Source organism: Centrocercus urophasianus, unplaced genomic scaffold, assembly GCF_019232065.1.
Source record: "Centrocercus urophasianus isolate 14NV4802_14NV808 unplaced genomic scaffold, USGS_Curo_1.0 seq_20, whole genome shotgun sequence".
In the NCBI taxonomy this organism is placed as follows: Eukaryota; Metazoa; Chordata; class Aves; order Galliformes; family Phasianidae; genus Centrocercus; species Centrocercus urophasianus.
In genome coordinates, this window is record NW_024884756.1 from 12,237,592 (window position 1) to 12,253,862 (window position 16,271).

Consider the following 16,271-nt stretch of genomic DNA (forward strand, 5'->3'; position numbering starts at 1 on the left):
AGGAGGCAGGAATGGATCAGCTGCCTTGCCTGCTTTGTGCTGCCCCAGCTCAGCGTGCAGCCCATGCCACAACCTACATGACATCTGACAGAAACAGCAGCCTCCGTGCCAGGGAGGAGAGGCTTTGTTGGAGAGGGAGAAGGCAAGAGTGCAGTCTGCAATAGCCCTGACACTCCTGTGTCATTGCAGGCGACAGGCCACCTGGAGCCATATACCTCCAGCTTTCTGCTGTGTCCCTGAGGCGTCTGGCTGGTCAAAGACCTCTCAGTTCAGCTTTCTTCTCATTGTTCTTCCATAAACAAAAAAGCCACTGAAACATAATCTCTACCATAATGTTTATTAAATAGTAATTTTAAAAGGTTTTTATACAAATCATATAAACACAGTTTGATTTTTTTCTTTTTTTTTTCTTTTTTTTTTCTTTTTTTTACACCGAAGAATCACAGTAAAAGCTCTTTAAGTCCATAAGTCCTGGCTCAGCCAGTGAACAGTCAAATACCTTGAACTGCAAACCTTGGAGAAGTTCCATTCCTGCATACAATTTCTTAATGGTTTAATTCCCATGCTCAGCCCCAGCACCTTCCCATGAAATGAAATCACTCGGCACTACAGCCTGCCTGCTAGCAACACGTCCTCGCCTTCAGAAAGGTGTGGAGGCCATGGCCCATTTCAGCAAAGGCATTAACACTAATTTCTTTTTTTTCCTTTTCTGAATTTCAAAAGGGAATTGTGATCAGCAAATCAAATATATTTGCAGAGGAGGATGCAATGAGTTGAATGCACTGACGACCGTATTTTTTCCCTGTTGAAGTTACAATCAAACACAGTTTTCTGTAGTAGAACAGTAAAGCACCCAGCAGAGGTAAGTGAGGTATCGGCTTTGCAGCATTATCAGCCTGCTCCTGCCCTGCAAGCACACACGCGTGGTCCCAGCACAGCCTGCCAGGGCCAGCAGTGCTCTCCTGCCCCAGGTAAGAGACACAGCAACACGAGTCCCACGGAATAAGTCACATACACAATACATACAGAGAATCCACGTGCGTGTGCAAACACACTATTTCTGAATATATGTATATACGAACTCTCTCTGTACGCCTACTAGACACCATAACGATATCTTTTTAATTATATATTTTCACCTATTGTTTGCCTAAGTTGACTTTTCTACTGTATGGTCCTTTTCCATTCATCCTTCCCCTGTCCTGTGATTCAAAGGGGACAAAGCCATCAAGCAGCAGCAGTCCAGCTTTGAAATGGTCTGGTACATTTCCTCCTACTGCCCGTGTTCTTTTTCTATAGCAAAGCAACACCTTTGAGGAACTTGTACATGAAGAAAGCCAGAAGAAATAAGGTGACTCGAGAGGAGAATCTGAGACGGATTCTGCTGTTCCCGTCAGACACACAGCATGAATTGAAAAAATGAAGGGCCGCATGTGTCTGTGTGTGCGTGTATGAAACGTGGATGTCTGGCTGATACAGCTGTTGCATCTGCTGCACCAGAAACATGTGCATACTTCTAGTAGTGGGCAAGTCTTTCTTCCCTTTTTTCCCCTAAAAACTTGTCTGACAGAGCTTTTCATGAAACAGGGACAAATGTTTCTATTCCCACTGCAGCGAGGAGCAGCTGTGGCACTGTCCGTGTTCCTCCCCACTCCAGATGCTGCTCGTCTCCCTGAACACCTGGCCTGCTGTAGGATGTGCATGCAGGGGCTGTGCAAGCTGAGCTTCACACCACATTGCACCTACAGCGCTCTGTGGTAATGCGAGAAAATCCATCCCCAGCCCAAAACATTATACCAGGCAAAATGTAAAACCAGGACATTTCCAAAGAGCTCTTGAACAAACAAACCCAGCGTGCGGAGAAATTTTTCCCTTATGCATGTGCAAGCTAACACAGGCAATCTATCTGTACTAAACCAGGACTGAAGGCATTGGTTTGGGGCTCAGCATCTGAACCTTCTTGCTCCCTTAGCTTGTTTTCCTAGCACACCTCTCCCACGGCACAGTGGTGTGGGAGGTGACAATGCAGCCAGACCACTTTAAAGCAGAAGAACTGGGCACGTTCAACCAGGCTGTGCCCAGCGGCGAGCCGTGCAGGACAGTGTTTTGTGGGGAAGGATGAAGACCTCACTTGTTTGATACAGCACTGATCATCAGATGGAGGAAAAACACTTCTTCTAAGGCACTTGTTTAAACTAAGACAAGACACAGCTCAGAAATAAAACTTCAGGTTTTTGCTACTGACCAGGAGCGGTGCCACTCTGCTCTGAAGGGGATGAGAAGATGGCAGCAATTTGGTCCCTACGTGCTGGCAGTGCCAGCTCACGCCCTGCAGCCCTGGGGAACAGAGGGCACGCAGCCAGGCTCCCCGGGGCAGCAGGTAGAGCTCTGGCCTACATCACACTTTGTCCTCCTTCCTGGGCTTGGCTGGGAGCTCTCAGCACCATGCCTTGCATCCAGGCCCTGGCCAAGGGGCTTCCAAATGCAGGGAAGTGGCAGACTCTGTCTTTTGTTGCTGCAATTTTCTCATTACAGCAAAAAAGGAAAAAAAGAAAAAAGGAGGGGGGGGAAGAAAAAGGGCAGGATCAAGAGGGGTGGGAAATTCAAAGAAAGGCCTTCCTGATGAAGGCCTCAGCTGTTTCAATCCAATATTTGGATTTAATAAATGGCTCTTATTCACAAATCACTTTAAGGCTCTTCAGCTTCTCTCGAAGAGGTGCTTCTACACATAGGGTTCCTTTCTATTTTATTTCTTAATGACTTAGAAAGCGCTGTTGTTACCAGAAACACCAAGCCCAGCATCCCATCTCTCCCCCCTGCCAGGACAAGGAAAACGAAAGGTAACAACAGGCTTCCACGTGCAGGACTGGAAACCACAGCTTCCTGGGTTTTATATGAAGTGCACAAATCCCTATAGCCAAAATAACAACTGGACAGGGTCTAAAATGGATAGGGTCGCTGTGTGCGTGCATCATTCCTAAAGATAGGGCTGAAGAAAGCCCTCAGCTTTCTCAGCAGCTCACGAGAGAAAGGAAGTGGAAAATAACAACTGACAATTAGTTTCTCACATCCAAAAGGTAAACCAGCCTCCCTTGCCACATCACATCAGCAGACAATGAAGATGAACCAACAAACAAGGGTCTTAATGCCCCTCACCCAGCACAGTCCGGTTCACTGGGCTGCCCACTCGGTTCCGGTGGAGCTCCCAGCAGGAGCTGACAGTGGGAGCAGCACCCCCCCTCACTCCTCCCATGCTGCTCGGTTCCCGTTATGGCATTCAGTTCCCACAGAAAACAGCAAATAAAGTAACCCCCCCGCCAGCCCACCTCACCGGGCACAACGCCAAGGGTGGTCCTACAGGGCACCCATCAGGCCTCCGAGCAGCACTTCTGGTGGTTCATCTTGACCTTGTGCTTGATACCGTCGTACAGCTCAAAATTGTAGTTCTCCAGCGTGGTGGAGCTCCGTGAGGACAGCCCTGCGTACGAGCACGTGCAGTAGAGCAGAAGACCAGCACAGATGGCTCCGAGAAGGACGCCGAGGGAGCTCATCGCTATGATGGTCACCAGGATGGGATCCAGGCTGTAGAGCCAGCTTTTTTCTTTGTCCAGCTTCGAGTTTCCTGGAGAGTTAGTAGAGAACAGGGTGTCGTTCTTATCCGATCCAAAGTAATCTGCAGTGGAATGGGTACTTATTATCCAGCGATCACTCTTTTCTCCATCTTGAAGCATTTCTTACTTGGAGTTGGTATGGCCTCACAACACCTCCCTGTGAATATATCTCAGGCAGGTTTCTCTAACCTAGGTCCAGAACTACTGTGAAGCATCTAATTACCAAGAAAGCTAAGCGTCCCAATTCCCTCCTACACCTGTGGCTATGTTAATGTCATGCTAGCATTTTACACCCACTGAAACTCTGGCCCTTCAAGCGCCACTGAGTTCAGAATTATGGCAACAGCCTGTCACAGATCCCAGACTTAATTTTCTCCATTTACAAGTCAAAATGCCACACAAGTAGCAATTAATGCTTGAAAGATCAGTTCCACTTGTCCTAACACAAATACAATATATTGACTTTGCAAGGTTGCTTGCTACTGAAGAAGGAAAACAAGAAAAGAAAACTAATGTCTTTGTCCAGACACTAAGCCACCACTTCAGTGTATATTCTCAAGCTCCTAAACCTCATTAAAGATGAGGTTTGTGAGAAATTGTAAGCAGCTGATACTGAAAGACAAGCTCCCCCAGATAAACTATCCATGTGGCATCTTGATACCAACCAGTATCATCGCTGTCTTCCAAGTCTTGCTCAGGGATCAGGAAATCATCCTTCATTCTTGGGAAGTTCACTAGAACAACAAAATGGGAAGCACTGTTTGTTTAAAGAGGCCTTTTGGAGGCACTGCCACCAGACACTGGACTATGAGAGTGAAGAAAACAATAGCTTAACTACTGCAAGGTTCTTCCTCTTTCTCTGTTGGCCAAAGTCAACAAACACACACACACTCAAGAGAACAGAATCTTCCCACTACATCACATTTCACGACCACCAGATGACCAGCTTTTAAGAAGAAAAAAGTAGAATGAAAAGCAAAGAAACCAGATAATCTGAATAGCACTAAAATATTGCCATTGCTGTCTACATAATGGCTATAATTCACTGTTAGCGTGCTCAAGAGTATTATCCTTCTAACTCTGAATAGGATCATACTGCCTATCATTACTTGCCACTAACGTTAGACCCATTTAGCCCACTCTACTTTTCATGTTTCCCCATACATCTCACAGGACTCATAGCTCCAATGAGCCAGTTTCTCTCTGTGTTTCAGATAAATTCATAACAATTTGAGGAAGTCATATATCACCATAGTATGTTTTAATGCAAAAGCTGGTTGAAATGGGAGCATGGCAAATGGGTGTCCGTATCTAGGCATTTATGTTAACATCTCTCTGATCCAAATTCCTTTTAGTGATGCCATTTCTTTCTGTTGTTCAGCACGGATTAAGCATTAGTAACCAAATGCCCAGGATGTAATCTCAGCAGAAGGGTGGCTGTTTTTTGTTTTCTTTGTGTGTGTGCATAGTCTTCTCAGCATTCTCTCTAAGTATAGTAACTGCATTTCATTTTCAGTTTTCCGAAAGAAAACATCTCTTCATTTTGATCTGCTTAGATTTCTCAAAGCTAGCTATAACTCAGGGTGCTCAGCTGAGACAGGACCTTCAGCAGGTCAGGAATGCCAAAAACCAGGGACTGCTAGAAAGCAGTAGGATTCACATCCTTGAAATAATTGTGGTTGCAAACCAAGGATATTTTATGTTTTGCACAGAAACAGCAAGAACAATTTTATGAGGTTATTTAAAAGCAACCAAGACCAAAGAATATAACTTGTCCCTAAAGGCTCAATGTGTGATGAAATTATTTGAAACCATGTAGAATATTATTTGCACATATTGCACAGAGGTTAAGGACTGGAAAAAGCCTCCTGAATCATCAACTCCATTTCTGCTATCACAGAATACTGCTAGCCCCTGCTAGCAGTATTGCAAGGTTCACCGAGAGCAGGGCAGCTCTGCTGAGAGCTGTGCTGTCCAAATCCCCCTTGCTGTCAGGAGCCTTGGTGGTCGTCCTGTTTCCAATTCAATTTGACAGCATCTCATACTGGAGGGGAAAATGCACCACACCCACTGAGCCACATACTATTTAACCCATGTCCCAAGAGTTCCCTGCCCGAGAAGTCTGATACCTTAACTTGTGTTGGTATAACTCTAGAAGCTGTGGCAAGCAGCAGCACCCAGGGCATATGAGTGGCTCCCCACTGGAGGCTGACAGCAGAAATTCCGTGTGCTGGGAGCTTCCATACTTGCAGAGTTGTCTTGTGCCCACCTCACTCAAAGAATTAAAGAATTTCTTTGAATTTTCCAGATAACCTGGCAATGGGAACACACACTCCAGAACTGCCCCTCCTGATGTTGAGCTGCACATCACGCGAGTCACGGAATTAAGGCAACCTGAGGCTGCTGGTAGGTAGCTGAGGAAATACAGGTGTACAAGACATTCTGTATGTCTTTGCTTTAGCAGTGAGTTCAAATGGTTTCTCAGCACTTCCAGAGCTGACAGCCCCAGATGGCAACATCTCAGGGCTGGGAGAACTGCCTGAGGGCCTCTTGCAAACATTTAGAGCTGAACATGTGGAAAATAACTTGCAAAGCAGAACACACACAAAGCTGTCTGCTCTCTGGTCCTCAGCCGGAGGACAAGCTGCGGCGTTCTGCCCTCCCGCTGTCACCCACACAACCCACAGGACTGCAGGTTATGTGAATGAACAGAGGTGGAAGCGGGGACACGGGCCACCAGGGGGGCCATGTACAGGGGAGCAGCGTTGGAAGCCTTCTGCTCTTCTGTATTCTAGCTCCCCTACATTTTGTCTGAGAATGCGTTAGCAATTTGGTGCTCTTTTATTTCCCAGGATAGTATTGAGGGAAAGGCCAGAAAAAATAAAGTATCAGTTAATCAACGCTTTCGAAAGAACACTGATTCTTCAAGCCTGAAAGAAAGGAGCACTGGGAAAACTTGAAAAAAGAGAATGCTTATACAAAAAAGCCAGCTCTGAATCTGTTTGCTCTCCCTGCAATTTTCTCAATTCCCTCTGCTAACATGACTCCAATTTCTGCTTAAAAGACATCTTCCTCCTCACTGTTACTCCCTTCTCCTCAGGCTGGTGGCAGAGCCTCGTCACGCGCTCCACACACTGCAATACTGCTATTGGATGGCAGTTGTGTCACGCAGGGCTTTACATTGGCCCTGGAACAACTCGGCCTGTCTTTTTCCGTGCTGGGGTTTCTGGAGTCATTAACAAAATCAGATCTGGCTGCGGGGCTGTCTGGGAACTGGAGCCGGTGGTTGCAGCACCGATCCTATTGGAGATGATTTTCTGTCACAGAAAACAGCCTGCTATTTGTCATTAATTAGGATCCTTTGTGACAAATCTCAGACATATTGTCACAAGGGGAGCAGACCATGAAAGCTGACTCCCCGGAGTGCAGTTCCTAGGAAAGCCCAGCAAGATACAGGGCAGAATGGGGTAAGCATATATTGCCCCATGCTGGGGAGAGCATCCTTCCTACAAGGCAACTTCCAGGCATAATTTACTTGGCTTTTAAATGTAGGGAGACAAAATGAAAAAAATACACTGGAGAAAGGTAGGTGAGATTGCAAAGGGCACCAGTGTGTAGCCAAGAGAAGGGGTTTCTCCTCAGCAAAAGGCAGGAGCCGAACAGAGCTGAGCACCCAGCCCTTTGTGCTAAAAAGCTGATGTTAGTGACATTGCTGCAAGCAGCCAGATGCAGAGAAAAGGACGCAGTCGGTTGGATTTGAGAGCACCATCAGCTAAAAGGCTAATTTATGGGACCTGAAGAACGAAGATGAGATTCTAATCAAAGAGAAGGAGCATCTTAAGTACCATGCCGCCATAAGCTCGCATGTGGGGAAAGAATCAGTGTTTGCAGAGATTCAGGCTCCTTACCACACATCCCTGAACATGGCAGCAACAGTGTGGGTCAAGCAGGGCCAAGGAGCTCTGCACACTGGGCAAGGCTGCAGCATCCCAGTGACACACACTGCATGCATGATCCCCAAACCCTGTGCCAGCTCTTCTTGTTTTGCTTTTTCCTTCTTGACTGATTTTTGTCTGATTTAACCCCAGGCACCAAGTGCTGCCTCCTGCAGGGTTCCTGCATCCTCAGACAGAGCTCTCCCTATCACCATGTGGCCAGAAAGCACTGCTGCTGCTAGCCCAGGCACAGACTTGAGCATCACACTCTTCTCTCTCTGCTCACTTTCAGCCCTTTTCTCTCCACAGCCACAGTGTGGTTCCAACTCACGTCACTTTGCTTTGACACAGCAAAGCAGCCACCGGGGCCTTGCCTTGACACAGCTGGGTCTCGGTACTGCTGCATGCTGGGCAGGCAGCAGCTGGAGTATGTGTCTGGTTGGGCAAAACCCGCTCTTTGGATCCCGGCCGCTCCACCTCCAGTTGAAAATCTGCCTCATTTCTCTCACCCCACCCCTCCAGGAACACAGAACGTTTTTAGTTTACAAAACTCTGCCAAATTCCAAATTGAAAGAGTGCTTTGGCTAGAGATCAGCATTAAAGAAAGCAAACAAGAAACCTCTCCGCTGGCCCTACATCCCTCTGCAGTGCGGGAAATGCTGGACCTTATCCTCAGCACCTCATCTTGGGGCACTGAGATGCCCTGTAGGCACCTTGTGCTCAGAGGAGATGGCAAAGCATGGTGGGGCAGGCAAAGACCCACTTAAGCTGGTGGCATGAAGCTGGGCCGCGTCCTTGCTGTAGAAGCAGCTTTCAGTCAGTCCCACACACCAAGAAGCACACCTCACCTTGCAGGCTGCGGGCAGCTCTGGGTGCCAAGCCCAGACCCCTGTGTGCCTGAAGCTGCCTGCTGAGGAAATTACACCCCAGCCTCATTAACTTGCATGTATTTTTCTAAACAAAGCGGGTTAATTTTAGCTGCTTTTCTTCCTGCACTGTGCTGCAGTCTGAGCAGCACCCAGCTCCCCGGTCAATCTGGTTGTGGTGTACAGAAGGAATAATTAAACCCTGAACGATTCCTCCCTTTTCTTCTGTTTACTTAACAGATTTTTTCCCTCCTTGCTGGGAAGCCAGCAGCCATTCTCTCCCTCCCTGTTTTTTGCATGTGCATATTTGTTTTGAATTTTGCTTGGACAGCCACTGAAGTGTATGAAATGCAAATTACAAGTGCATGGACTTTGCTGTACAATAAGAGCAAAAAAAAAAAAAAAAAAAACAATAAAAAAACCACAAAACAACGCAAGACCAAAAAAACCAAAAAGCCTGCATGGGTCCTCAGCTTGCTTCTGTTTGAACAGCCAAAGTGAGAGATCACATCTGAATCATTTTTCTGCTGATGGCCTGAATTCTGAGTAAAGCCAGGAAGTTTCACCGCAATGCTAAGTTCAGTGCCAGGATAGAGTACGAGACGAGGAAAATACATGCAGGAGGGAAAGAATAACCTCTCAAACTGGCAGCAAACAGTTTTCACATGAAATGTGATGCTGCTGCCTGCTCTGCAGGGACAAAAGGTGCTCCTCAAGACGGGAAGGCATGCTCAGCAAAGGCTGTGCACTGTGCCAGAGGGTGGGCACCCAGCCTGCTCCTGCACAGCCTGACATGTGGAGGCCCAAAAGAATTTTATGGAAGAAGAACGCAGTGCGATCATTGTTAGTTTTGGTAACAGCCTGCCCACTGATCACGGTGCCAGGGGTTGAGTGCAAGGCTTGGTGGGCCAGCAGTGCTCCGCACCGCACCCTGCAATGTCCTTCCTGTTTCTGGAGCCCTCCAAGACGCAGCATATCACAGTGAGCAGCCAATACCAAGCAGCGCTAGCGAAATCCCCAAACAACACTAAGTGCTGGGCTGGCTGCCCAAGGCTCCCACCAAGGCTGTGACCAGTGTAACGGATCTACAGGCCACGCTGATGGCCCGATCCTCAGAGCAGAGGCAGCTATGCGCAGCTCCCAACGCACGGACAGACATGTAACCTGCAGCACTGTATCACCAGCAGATCTTGTTAGCAGAGAAAGAAGAAGGAAGAAAAAACCAGATATTTGTATAAAAATATCATAATTTTATTACATTCCACACAATACACCTTCAAAGAGTTTCAAATTTCCACAAGATATTTTTCACACACAGGCAACTGGGCAACGCTGGGGATGTCACGGCTCTAGGAGCGGGGAGAATGGGGAGTAAAAACCTCGAAGTGACCTGGTTTGTCTTTGGTGATTTGAGCTTTAAAGACAGGGTGCCACATTCTCCTCTCTGACACACTGACGCACGCTTGCTAAAGCCCACGGGGAGAAGCTGCTCAACTGCTCTGCCCTGAAGAGATGAGGCTTGTGGGGAAGGACCTGGCCCCAGAGGCCCCATGCTGCCCTGCTCCAGAAGCCGGCGGAGGGCTTCTGCTGAAGCCTACCCCAGAGGTGGCACCAGGGGTCAAATGAGCTGTGTGACCCCACTGACAGGACGCACAGTGCCCAGCCACAGCAGGGCCAAAGCGCACAGCACTGTTGTTTCCATACATCTACTGCAAGATGCCCCAGAGCTCCAGGACATTGAGGGGCTATGCCTGCATCAGCATTGTGTAATATTCACGGGCAAGGAGGGGTGGGGAGTGCTGACAAGTTTAGGAGGGTGGAGGGAATCTGGTCACTCACAACAAATGAACACAAACAAGAGGGAGAAACTTGCTCACTGGAGGTACATTTTTTGCCTGTAAATGGATTAGAGTTAACGACCCAAACCGCTTTTGCATGTCGTTGCTCAGTAATTTATATAAGGCATTTCCACGACAATCTGCTGGGCTATCCAGCAATCAGAGGCTCCCTCCAGCTGCCTGGGTTAACACCACAGCAATGGCCGGGCCCTGCAGGCCACTTTGGGCTCTGCTGGCTAGATGCTACTGATGCTTTAAAAAGCCGAACAATAGCAAACAACACAAACCTAATCGACATTCTAGAATGTCAACTGGCAGTTTTTATGATTCAGCAGCTATGAACTGAGCAAAGGAAAATCCAAACCCTAAACCCAGAAAGTGGAACTGTACTTGTCCTTTCAATGTGTCAAGCAGAAAGACAAGGAGGAGCCTTCTCCCCCTTCCCTGTGTAAAATCAAAACTGGCAGCACCCAGAGTGAGGGTACTTACAAAATTAATAAACCTCCAACTCTCAAGAAACTATAGTATTTAGCATCCACCTTAGACCTGCTGAAGTCTATGTGTTGCCCTAAGGCTGGCTTTAACAGATACAAACCAAACATTCATCATGAGCTTCTCTGATATAAGGCAACTTTAAAAAGATTCACTTGTGGATGGGGAAGAGTCTCCCCCGCTTTCCAACAATGGCTGTGTTATTGAGTTGGCTGTAGAAAGAACAAGATGGAGAGATCTTGCCATCTGGACATCTATGAACCTCTCTGGATTCTTCCAGCCATCTGAGGTGGACATTCCTACTGTCCAGCCTGGTCTTTTTTTTTTTTTTTTTTTGCACCCAAGACATTAACGCTATCAAACAGGAGACCCAGCCAAAGCTAGATAAGGCAACAAAAAAGCACTGCTCTCTTCCCCAAGTAAACAGATCTGGGTTTAACCACAAACATGTCCCAGACCTTCCAAAGGGAGGAGGGAAGGGGGGGGGGTGGTGAATAAAATAAAATAAAATTTAAAAACAAACAAACAAACACAAAAGCATTCCCTGTGCAAGTAGAAGCAATAATAAGCAAAATGAAAAGGGGCTGTTTCTAAATATACATTCAGTCAGTCAGGCACGCACATGCTGCCATGCACACTCACACACAGACTGCACACACGCTTCCAGGCTCGCCATCAAGTTCCCTTGCAGGTTGCCCACTGGGAAGAGAAAAGAAACAAACCAAACAAGCCTACCAACAAAAAACACTCCCTGGCCAACCAAACCAAACCAAAAACCCCACCCGACACCCCAGCAGTCCTTGACAAGGAATAGAAAGGAGCATTCACTTCTGAAGTGAAGGGGCGGTGTGTCTCTTCTGGTGATCCAAGATGCAGCATTAGTTAAAGTTTGTAAAAGATTTGGGAAGGGCTGGGGACAGAGGGGGGGGGGGGGGGGGTGGAGATGTCTAAGAGTTCACACATATGTTAGGTAAGGAAAAAAGTGCAAAACTGAGGCAACATATCGGAAGTCTCATTTTCTGTCTGTCTGTTTTGTGTTTTGTTTGCTCTCTCGTTCCCGTTCGGCTCTCAGCAGCGTGAGCTGGGGTCTTGCTCTAGTTTTATGGTTAGGGTGGGCTCCACAGCCACAGGGGCCCCGTTGGCATAGTGGGAGGTTTTGTAGGTGATGGAGTGATCGCTCTTCTTGGCCGCATAGCGGAACCGGTGGTAGTGGAGCACAAGAGCCAGCGCGACGGAGACCAGCACCACAACAGCACCTCCGGCGGCAATAACGTAATACCAGTAGGCTGGGATGGGCTGCACTGACACCGTGTCCACTGTGGGCTCGGTCCCTGGCAGGAGGGTTGCCCCTGGGGAGGAGACACAGAACAGGGTTGCTAGGTGGGAGGCATGCAGACGCACAAACAAACACACATGCTTGCAAAGTACAGTGCCGAGTGACACCGGGGCCCAGGGCAGCTCCAGGTACGGGACACACTCCTGCAGGGAGCAGCTTGCACTCGTCGAGCTGCGTGTTAACATGCCTCTCTCTTTCCGTTTAATTAAGCAGGCTGCCTGGCTTGCAATGCAAATTCCATATGTATGCTATTATTACTATTATTTCTGGCATCAACAAATATTTTTTTCCCCTCTTTTTTTTGGCCTTCTCCAGATCAGCTGCCTGGTTTTGTCTCTGTATGGCAGATGTTGTTACACAGTGACAAAACCCATCACGTCCCTAATTGGAGGAAGAGCAAAATGTCAGATGGCCAAGGAAGTTACCACAGGAGACTGGGAAAGAAATTAGATGGAGAAATATTTGTCATTTTTACAGCCAAGACAGGGAGCAAGATCTCTTCCTGCAAGTGCTCGGTATGCAGACCTGCTCTCACTAGGTGCCCTGTTCACAGTCTTATAGATTTAATAATTAAAGTGAAAAAGTACAGGTATGATGATACATGCTGACTTCGTGCACAGTGCGGGTTGTGATAACCCCATCAGAAGTCCATGCTCATGACAGCTCAGGCAAGACAATGCAATGGCTGCCTCAGGACTCAAGGGCATGGAGCTCCCGGGCTCAGCCCATGGCAACACACATGTCCTGAGCAGGTGTGGGTTGGTGCTGATGTCCACGGCCAGGGAACAGTGTGGTGCTGACCCTCCTGCACTCACTGCTCAGCCCTCCTGGCTCTGCTTTCAAGCTGCAGGGGCCCTGGTGGAGGTGCATGCCTGCACCACATCTATGCACTTGCTGCTTCTAGCAGCCAGAGTCCCTGGGGAAGCTGGAAGGGACTTGCTCTGCTGCTGGGCACAGGCTTCTAGAACAGGCTCAAGAGGATACACAGGGAAAAAACAGTACAGGATGCATCTGGCCTGGAAAACACAGGGGCATCTAATCACCCCCTGCAGCATTACCCCCACCAGAGCCACTGGCTGCACACTCTGCACATAGACAGTTTTACTGCTGCTGCTGGCACTGGCAGAGGCAAAATGGTACCTCCTTGGCTATTCCTTCCCCATCTCCCCAAAACCTGGGCACAGGGAGTGAAAATGGGAATGAAAACTGCACCCAGATGCATAATAAAACCAAAAATCCCTAAGAAAAAGAAACTATAAGACAAAGAAAAACCACAAGGACAAGATAAATCCTGCTTTTACAGAGCAGGAGGCTGGGAGCCACCCACATATTTGTCAATACAGGCAAGCAATTTGGATAGCTCAGGAGCAGCCTGCTCTCCTCCCTCACCCTGTCTCAGCCCAGCTGCCCCATCCCTCACACCCAGACCGTGCTGGCATGGGGGTGATGGACCCGGGCAGCAGTCCCCCACCTCCTCCTATCCCTCTGCTTGCTCCCAGCACAGGGCACAAAGGTGTAATGTCCCAGGGCACTAGGTTCCTGGGTTTCACTGACTGTCTGCCACTGCCTCCCACACAGATGCAGCCCCGACGGGTCCATACACCTCACTGCCATCACTCCTGGCATCTCACCAGCACTCCTGACAGCACTGGGGCGAGTTGGCTCCTGGGAGCACTGCAGACCTGCTCTCAGCACAGAGGATGCACATGTTTACTCTTGATGTCAGCCTGTGCTTACACAGTACCTTGTTCTAGTGAGAGATGTGCTTACAGTACCACTTACTTATATGTCTGATATGCAGCAGATGGGAGCATGAGGGCTGCTCATGCTGTGGTACCTAGCCCGTGCCTCTGATCTGACACACACATCCCAGGCTGGGTGGGGGGGTCGTGCCATATGCCCCAATGACCCTGCCAGTGGGAACGGCGCCCTGGAGGCTCCAGTCCAGGGCAGCCATTGTCCATTCCTGATGGACTCCTGTGCAGGCAAGGAGTGAGCCCGAGGGGTGGTGCAGCCCAGATCTGGCCTCGGCCCCTGCTTCCGCTCCTCATGGCCCTGCTGCAGTAATAGCAGCTGTCTGGAGAGTTCATTTAGCAACCACAATCAGTAAGGAGTCACACTCCCTTGTCTCCAAGTCTTAAGGTAGCCAATTCCCAACATTAACAATTGTTCTTCCTTACACTGTCAGCCACTAAATATAGCTGCCAGTCCACTCAGCACAGAGCTGATGTTATCTGCTTTTACTGGCTCTGCTGCTCACTGGAAGTTTTCTTTTATACCATGGAAAAGTTCTCTGCTCAGCGAGATGGAAAAAAAAAAAATCCATCTTTGTAACTTAATAACTTTTCCACTCCTCTTTGCCTTCCGCCACACACGTGCTAGCCCTTCCTCATCCCCTCAATGGGGCTCTCGCCTTAGCAAATAAATGCTTCTCTGCCTTCCTGTCAAGTCAGTGGGTGCACTGGTTAAAGCAGAACTTGAAATGCAGGGCAGTGCAAACCCAGGGGAACATCACAGGGTGTGCTCTGTGCTCCCCTCTGCCCGGCCAGCCTCCCCCCCCCTTCCCCTGCAGCTTGACAGGCAGCAACCTTAGAGCTGTGCAACAGGCATGAAAATCCCAAACAAGCAAGAGCAGAAGTATGTATGCTGAGGAACAAGGAGGATATCCTCTCCAGAGAGCCTCCCAGGAGGCCATCTGCTGGCTGTCACTGCTGTGCCACTGTTGTGTTCTCCAGCAACACTGCCACAAACCACTGTGCACCAGCAGCACAGCCGGACTTCTCATAGATGGCACAGATGAAAGTGAACGTAAACTCTTCTCACCCACGTGAGAATGCCACAAAACTCGTGTTGGCCTCAATCCCTTAGTCGCTACCTGCCACTTCTCTAGTAAAGCATCCCTGCCTTGATTTCAGAATACCCAGTGTGGGAAAACCCACAGTCTGCAGGTAAATTTTCCCCACAGCCTGTCTCCATGCCTTCTGGAAGATGTCTTTTATTTTTAGCCTGCTATTTATCTAACTCCTTGCTGTCAGCCACTTGTTATGCCTTTTCTTTAAGGGTGAGATATATCAACTCTCAAATGCAGCACAGTTTAAGCACACTTGACTGGTCTTCTAAGATCACGACCCACTAACTGAAAGGCTCAGCAGAACACAGAGGGATGGATCAAGTGAGGAACAGCCAGGAGGCTTTAGGTGTCAGCTGAGAATATTACAGCTGTTTTTCAGAAACACCACAAGTCTGAGTAGCAGGATAAACAGGCAGCCTACCCACATGCAAGCCCAAGTTCCTACTTATTGCAGTATGTGTACGTGCAGCACCATAACACACAGCATTAATGCCTGCATATGTCTCCCACTAGCAGTGCTCCACAGCCTGCTTCATGTCCTTAGAAGGAAGCTGCCCCTTGCCTTCAGTTTCATAGAATCATAGAATGAATCACAGAATGGCTTGAGTTTGAAGGGACCTTAACAATCATCCAGTTCCAAACCCCTGTCATGGGCTGGGCTGCCAACCATTGGATCAAGCTGCCCAGGGCCCCATCCAACCTGGCCTTGAACGCCTTCTGGGATGGGGCATTGGATGGGGCTTCTCTGGGCAGCCTGTGCCAGTGCCTCACCACTCTCTGAATAAAGAATTCCTCCTAATAGCTAGTCTAAATTTATCCTCTTTTTATTTAAAAAATTATTTACCCTTGTCCTATAACTATCAGACCACATAAAAAGTTGGCCTCCCTTCTGTTTATAAGTTCTCCTCAAGTATTGGAAGGCTGCAATGAGGTCTCATTGGAGCCTTCTCTTCCACAAGCTACAGAAGCCCACTCTCTCAACCTCTCTTCACTGGAAAGGTGCTCCAACCCTCTGAGCACCTTTGTGGACACACTCCAACGGCCCTATGTCTCTTCTGTGGTGGGAGCACCAGGCCTGGACGCAATACTGCAGGTGGGGCCTCATGTGGGCGAGCAGAGGGGACTATCACCTCCCTAACTCTGCTGGTCATCCCTCTTAGTGCAGTCCAGTCTTGATCCCTGCTTTCCCATTACTGCCACAACTCCCAGCGCACGCATCTGCCTGAGGCAGCCTTATTCCCCAGAGAAGTGCAGGTGCTTGTATGGCAGAGTCCAGATGTATTAAGCAGGCCATCAGCAGAGCAGGAGACAGACAGAATAAAGATATTAATGCCAACTGTGA

General features: G+C 48.5%; 1 protein-coding gene across 6 annotated transcripts in view; it reads right to left on the minus strand.

The window, feature by feature from the left end:
* Window positions 1-1,177: 1,177 nt before the first annotated feature.
* Window positions 1,178-16,271, minus strand: part of NRP2 (neuropilin 2) — a 79,540-nt gene continuing 64,446 nt past the window's right edge. For 2 of the 6 annotated variants that reach the window (XM_042822168.1, XM_042822167.1), the window contains exons 16-17: window positions 4,277-4,345; window positions 1,178-3,622 (exon numbers count right to left, since the gene is read on the minus strand). In XM_042822168.1, coding sequence (XP_042678102.1) covers window positions 3,369-3,622; window positions 4,277-4,345 — 323 coding nt within the window. In that variant the 3' untranslated portion in view covers window positions 1,178-3,368. Of the gene's footprint in view, window positions 3,674-4,276; window positions 4,346-11,054; window positions 12,092-16,271 lie in introns of those variants that run through there. The other 4 variants (XM_042822166.1, XM_042822165.1, XM_042822170.1 and 1 more) reach the window with 2 other exon arrangements.